This window comes from Nicotiana attenuata, unplaced genomic scaffold (genome assembly GCF_001879085.1).
Source record: "Nicotiana attenuata strain UT unplaced genomic scaffold, NIATTr2, whole genome shotgun sequence".
NCBI lineage: Eukaryota > Viridiplantae > Streptophyta > Magnoliopsida > Solanales > Solanaceae > Nicotiana > Nicotiana attenuata.
The window spans coordinates 379442-385959 of NW_017670690.1; the positions used below are offsets into that span (position 1 = coordinate 379442).

At 35.6% G+C, this 6518-nt stretch overlaps 1 protein-coding gene across 1 annotated transcript; it reads right to left on the reverse strand.

Moving 5' to 3' along the window:
• Window positions 1-1979: 1979 nt before the first annotated feature.
• LOC109242330 lies at window positions 1980-5856 on the reverse strand. The gene is made up of 3 exons (XM_019409199.1): window positions 5744-5856; window positions 3481-4439; window positions 1980-2285 (listed from the first exon to the last, which is right to left on the reverse strand). The coding sequence occupies exons 2-3, from the start codon at window positions 4435-4437 to the stop codon at window positions 2280-2282; spliced, it is 963 nt and encodes a 320-aa protein (XP_019264744.1). The 5' UTR covers window positions 4438-4439; window positions 5744-5856; the 3' UTR covers window positions 1980-2279.
• Window positions 5857-6518: the final 662 nt, after the last annotated feature.

Below are 6518 nucleotides of genomic sequence, written 5' to 3' on the forward strand. Positions count from 1 at the left end.
AAATAGCCATTATTTTGCTGCAACAAAGACCAGTCCAGCATAATATACTGGAGTTCGGTGCACCTGTGTATGAACTCCGGCATATTATGCTGGACCGGTATACTTTGCTAGCTCCAGTATAATATACTGGAGACTGGAGCACCGGTGCTCCAAACTCCAGTATATTATGCTGGACCAGTATACTTGCTGGAACTCCAGTATATTATGCTGGAGTTCTAGTGTACTTTATGCTGGAACTCCATCATATTATGCTGGAGTTCCAGCATACTTATCCTGGAACTCCAGTATAATATGCTGGGGTTCAAGTATACTTATGTTGGAACTCCAGCATAATATACTGGCGTATTTTTCGGGTTTTGAACAGTGTTTTCACTCAGATTTATCTTTACATGAAAAGTGGCTAAATTTCGATTACTTTTAAATTTGGGCTATTTTTGAACGACCAGCTGTAAATCCGTCTATTTTTGAATTTCTCCCTATTTAGTGGCACCCGCAAAATTTTACATCCGCAATGCGAACATTGGAAATCAGATGGGAACCCAAAAAGGAAAAAGAACACAGTAGTGAAGCAAATACCTTATGTGTTTAGGTCAAATTTACCATGTTCTCCTTCCTCTTACCGCCCACTTCCCCTTTTGTTATGATGTTCCATTCAAACTTGGATTGCAAACAGAATATTTGACGTTCCCTTTTACTTTTAAAGCCCGTTTGGATTAGCTGAATTAAAGTAGTTGATAAGTATTAGGTGCTGAAAAACTTTAAGTGATGAAATTAATTTAATAAATAAACAGTTATTTATTTGGATACAAGTGCTGAAATTAATAATAAGTTGTTGCAGTATTTGACAAAAAAAAGTGTCGATAAGCTCTTTTTCTGTTAAAATGACTTAAATAAGCGTAATTTCTTCAATTTAAGATTCCAGACCGAATCAAATATAAAATATTTTACTTGTCATTTTATTTTAGATACAACTGTTCTTAGATAAGATAATTTTTGTGATAAATATAATTTATTTTATGATAAGCATATAATCATAAGTTATACTCCCTCCGGTCCAAAATAAGTGATTTTTTGGATGTTTCCACACAAATTAAGAAATCCACCTTTTAGCATTAATTAGCAATGGAATTGACCATATTAACCTTTACTATCTCACATAAACACTCCTAACACATATTCCAACACCATTTACTTCAAGGATAATGTAGGAAAAAAATAATTAATTCATCCTTGAAATTTGGAAAAATCACTTATTTTGGACCACAAGAAAAAGGCCAAAAAAATCACTTATTTTAGACCGGAGGGAGTAATAATTAATAAATTGACAAAAGTTTCTCAGTAAAAAATAAACCTAAATAGGACAAAATATTTGAAGAGAAACAAACACTGTCTTCATCACTACAACACTTAGAAAGCAAAAATATTGGTCAAACTTAAAGTTCTTATAAGCTAAAAGTTCATAAGCTAATTTGACCGCTTGTAAGCTTAGCCAAATACCCTCTTAGTTCACATTTGCAGTACTTTGCATATAACCACATTTCCATTTACTTCCGCAGAGCTTCCTTGACTTTGCCATCCAACACAATCTCCTCAAAAATCCATAATCACAACAGCAAAGTTGCCAAGAAGAAAATGGATAAGAGAAGAAAATCTTGAATTTGCCATAAACTTATCATTTTAGTCAAATTAATGAGCTGCTAATAAACCATGGCAACCATGGATAACACCGAATATATGGGTTGAAATGTGGTATTATATTATCTCCTAACTGGCTCTAACCAACCTTTTTTTTTTTATGACAGTGGTGTCGGATCCAGTTGGCGCACGCCTCTACTATTCTGTCGAATACTTGCTACCTCCTACCAACACATGTACTGATAAGTCTGCTAGCTCTAACCAACTTAGGTGTTGAAAGATCTTACGGCCCTTGTTTTTAATCCGAGCAGATACAGAATCACAACCAGATAAGATGAAACACAAGAACAACAAACATTAGAATGTCAATAGCTTGTGACTCGCGATGTCCGAACATCAAGGGGCATAATATATATCAACCAAAACAATGATAGCAAACAACTCATAAAACAATTAGTACCTCATCGCAACGAGTTACACATCCAGAGACATAATTCGAAAATAAACTATTAAGTAGACATATTTCACATCCAAGCTAAAGTTCATATTTATTTTGGGGACTAAAAGTTCCCATCAGCAGATGACTTTTCCTCTATAAAGCTAGCCTCAAACAAGTGTGGCTTTTGCAAAGGTGATCTCCAACTTCAATCCTGTGAATGGAAGGGCAAAGGGTTAACACTGCTACATGTTTGTACAGCCAAGGGGTGAAAACAAACTATTATGACGTAACAGTTGAACTTGAAATAGAATTAGAAGATGACATCCACCCAGCCACAACTTGAGGAAACAAAATTCAGTAAATAAAAAACATAATGATAAGTAAAAAAAAGTGGCAAGTAGGAACTAGGTGACTGAAGGACCGTAATGAGCAAACACTGATGAACCGGAGATGTCGCTTGTTAACACATCTTTACACCGACGTTGAAGCTCAAAGCTCATAAAATGTAAAACCATAGTAAAACAATTGATCAAGTGATGATAAACAAGATCGATAAAATGCTACCTGTGTAGCAACTTCACTTGAATAAGAGATAACCGAGACAGACATATGCCTACGTAGAGAGATTTTACTTTGCAGAGTAGACTATGATCTTTCTATGAAGAAATTGGGTCGATGATTGAATAGCACAAATTACTCTTTATACAACACATACTTATTCACATAAGAGGCATGGCTTCTCAGAATTCACAGAAGATATTATTTTCTGTTACCTCTCTAGATTATATACATGGAGGATGGTAACTAATTTTATAAGCGTGGTTCATTCAGCAGTGCCGGATACCAACGATCAATCATCTATGATCTTGCAGTCTCCCTTGATATAATTAAGTTTTTTAATCGCCCACCTACTTCACAAGTAGAGATAGAGACATTTTTGTCTTTTCATGTTCCTTTAGAAGATGCATGGTCAAATCAATAACATATACTCCCTCCGTCCCTGAAAAGATGATTACTTTTCGGATTATGAGAGTTAAAGGACTTGTCCTTTGGACACGACTTTTTCATATTTCTTTTAAATATTTTAAATTATTAATTATAGTGACTTATAGTACTTCTATGTAATTTCCAAATATATAAATTTTATTTCAAAATCTTAAAGATTCTATCTTCGAATTCATGGTCAAAGTTAAGAAGTTTAACTCTCGAAATCCGAAAAGTGTTGACCTTTTTGGGACGGAGGGAGTACATATGTACAAAACAGAGTGCTAAATGAAAGCAAACCCTCAGAATGCTCAGGTTGGAAAAGAGAGTGACTATTCCAACTCAGGAGCACAGAGAAACAGTTCAAATCAGCGCAATGGATGAGCAACACTGAATTTTTGAAAACGGAACAGCTAACATACCTCATCTTCATCATCGTCTCCCCCATCTTCTTTGTTCTTCTTGAGACGGGTTGTACCCCCCTCCTTGCTAATGGGTAACTTCATTGCTCCAAAGGGTGTGTCCACATTAATATTACCTTTTATGGTATAGCCGGTACCTCTCCCTCTGATCATGTCCCAAAGAGCAGAGCCAAAGTCCTTGGGCCTGAAGGTTATAGGGATATCAATATAGCTGATTCCGTTCTTTTCAAGTTTAGCTGATTTCTCAAGCTCTGCGCCGCCAACATTGACGTCTGATAGCCAAAGATCATAATCAAGGCTATTGAGCGCAAGATCAAAATCGTTCTTGTTTTCCAGCTTCAACTTAAGAACTGCTACAGTTTCCTCGAAAGAGAACTTCTCAAAATGGATTTTCTCAAGATCAATATCTGGCTTGTAAGGTATAGGAATCTTGCCAGTTTTCTCAAGAGGCAGAGTTAACCTACCAAAAACAGGCACATCAACTATAAGGTCAACCTTGATCCTATACGGAATGATGCTTCCAGGCTGTATATCGTGGTATGTATTTTTGATGTCATCATAAACCAGATTAAGTGGTATTTTGACGGTCTCTGAACCATGTGCATGGATTGTTCCAGCATCAGGGATTAATCCAGAAAGCAGTTCCCTTCCATCACTGTCAATTAAATAGTTTATGTCAATGAGAGGAATCGGGACGGGGTTTGGGTTCTTCACAAGCACATCAATGACTATTTCAGCCTTTTTAAGATTGATATGAGGAATATGAATTTCAGTTACATCTGCAGTTGGTTTTCCAAAACCAATTGTTTCCTCGATTTTCTCACCAATATCTTGGATAAAGTCCTTAACTTTTTCAATAAACCCACCCTTTTGCTCATCTTTCTTATCTTCTTTCTCCTCCTTCTCCTTGTTCCCAAAAACCCTCTCAACAATCTCTGGATTTTCCGAAGATGACATACCTTAGAAGAAAAGCAAGAAAGAATATTCAATGCGCTACACAGCAGACTGACAACTGGTATTCAAGACACAAAGATACTAGCAAGCAACAAGTGTGTGTTCAACGTGTTAGATAACTGAACCCCACCAACATTGACAGCCAGAAGAAGTGTTAGTAAAATGAAGAAAACAGCTTAAAAGCCTCCACAGACACAGTTTACAAACAGAACGAGTGTTTCTACAGCTTCTAGACGATTTTCATAATAATTATTAGAACCATTTTGAAAATGGATTTCATGTATCATACTGAACTTTGCTCCAAACCATGACACTGCTAATTCAGTTATGCTCAATGGTTACAAAAGTAAAGCATCTTTCAATCATACTTGAATAAGTTTGTCATAGATATGGGGTGGATAAGAAAAGAGTGTACTGCTTGTGCAACTATTGGTGCCGGTAGTGTGAAAGAAGCTGAGTATTTAATCCAAAACTTTAGATTATAAAAGCTTATTATTCTCTAAACCCTCTATACTGTAACTTGATTCCAAGGCTTTACCTGTGGACTTTAAGATTTTCTTTTTTGGGAAGACTGATGCATCTCAAAGTCAAAGGCTGAAGAGTGAGATTGGATCCGGCCAACGTGAGATTAGATTTAATAGTGAACTTGAAGGTTTTTTACTTGGGAGAGTTGCTCACAAGACCGACAGCGTGTCTTGACTCTTGAGCAGAATTGGCGACTTGATAGTGATGACCAGAAGAAATGAGCTTACCAATAGTTTACTTTGATACTATGTTAAAGAATCGGGTCATACAACCTAAAATCTAAGGCATTAGACAGCCAATAACTATTATAACGCTTTGACACCTCGACTAATGGAAGACATGTTTATTCTCTAACATGTAATGGTATGAAGAAAACATAAAGCTTTGTTCTTTACTCAAAACTGAATACTGCTGCAACAAACTATGCATATTTTGTCAAGTCAACTTCCTTTAGTATGAACAAGTCAACTAAGTTTGTTAGTAAACATACGAATCAGAAGTCAAAAAAAACTAATCAGATTAGTTAAGCATTCGAGTTAACAGATGATCAAAGGAGGATCGATGATCTGATCAGATCCATTGTTATGTATAAAAGGGGTAAAAGATGTAATTTTGGGATATCAAGACTGATAAGCAAAGCATAGAATCTGATTCAAATCGCAAGTTATTGATCTGAATCTGACCAAGATCAAGAAAAGAGCAGAGTAGAAGAAGAAACAAAAGTAGAAAGCAAAAGCTACTGAGTTTAAACTGTGAAAGACAGAAAAGAAAATGCAATATTTACCTGTTTTTGTTCACTTGGATATGCTTAAAATCTTGTTGGTTTAGGGCAGAGAAGCGTAAAGATCGCAGTCTGTAATGGGGTGAACTGATCTGATAAGGGAAGAAAATGAAGTGTAAAGACAAGATATATACCAGCTGTTCTTGGAATTGTCAAACACGTCTTCCCCGTGTGGACGGTAGCACACGTCACTCATCTGAGGACCATGTTGGCAAAAAAATTTCTTCTTCGGGTCAAATTCTTATTTTTTTTTCCACATAACTATTTACCGCTTAATTATACTTGAGTGCAATTAAGGTTCCAGCAATTGAAAATTTCACTTTATACTCATTAATTCCAAATTATTTACCCTTTAATGTCCAGACCCAAATTATTTACTTTTCCTACCCATGCGGTTCAAACTATCTACCCGGGTCATACATTAGCTTATTCCCCTCATTTAATGCCTCAGTTAACGCTATTTCACCCAGCCATTTCTTTCATTTCAAAAATCTCATAGCCAAACCATGAGAAATCATATTTCACACAGCAATTACTGATTTGACTTGTGAATTTTTCTTCAGATTTTGTTTTATCTTCAATATTATTGTACAAGAGTTTCACTCCAAAATCCTCTTTCTATATTAGTATTTTCTTTTTTTGTATTTATTTGTATATCTGAATTCATGTGTTGTTGCAGTTATATATTAAGTTTCCCAGCTCTGATTTTTGTGTGGTATGAAGATCCACCATTTATGAGTTTGAAGCTCCTGTATTTAAAATTTTATTTTGATGATTT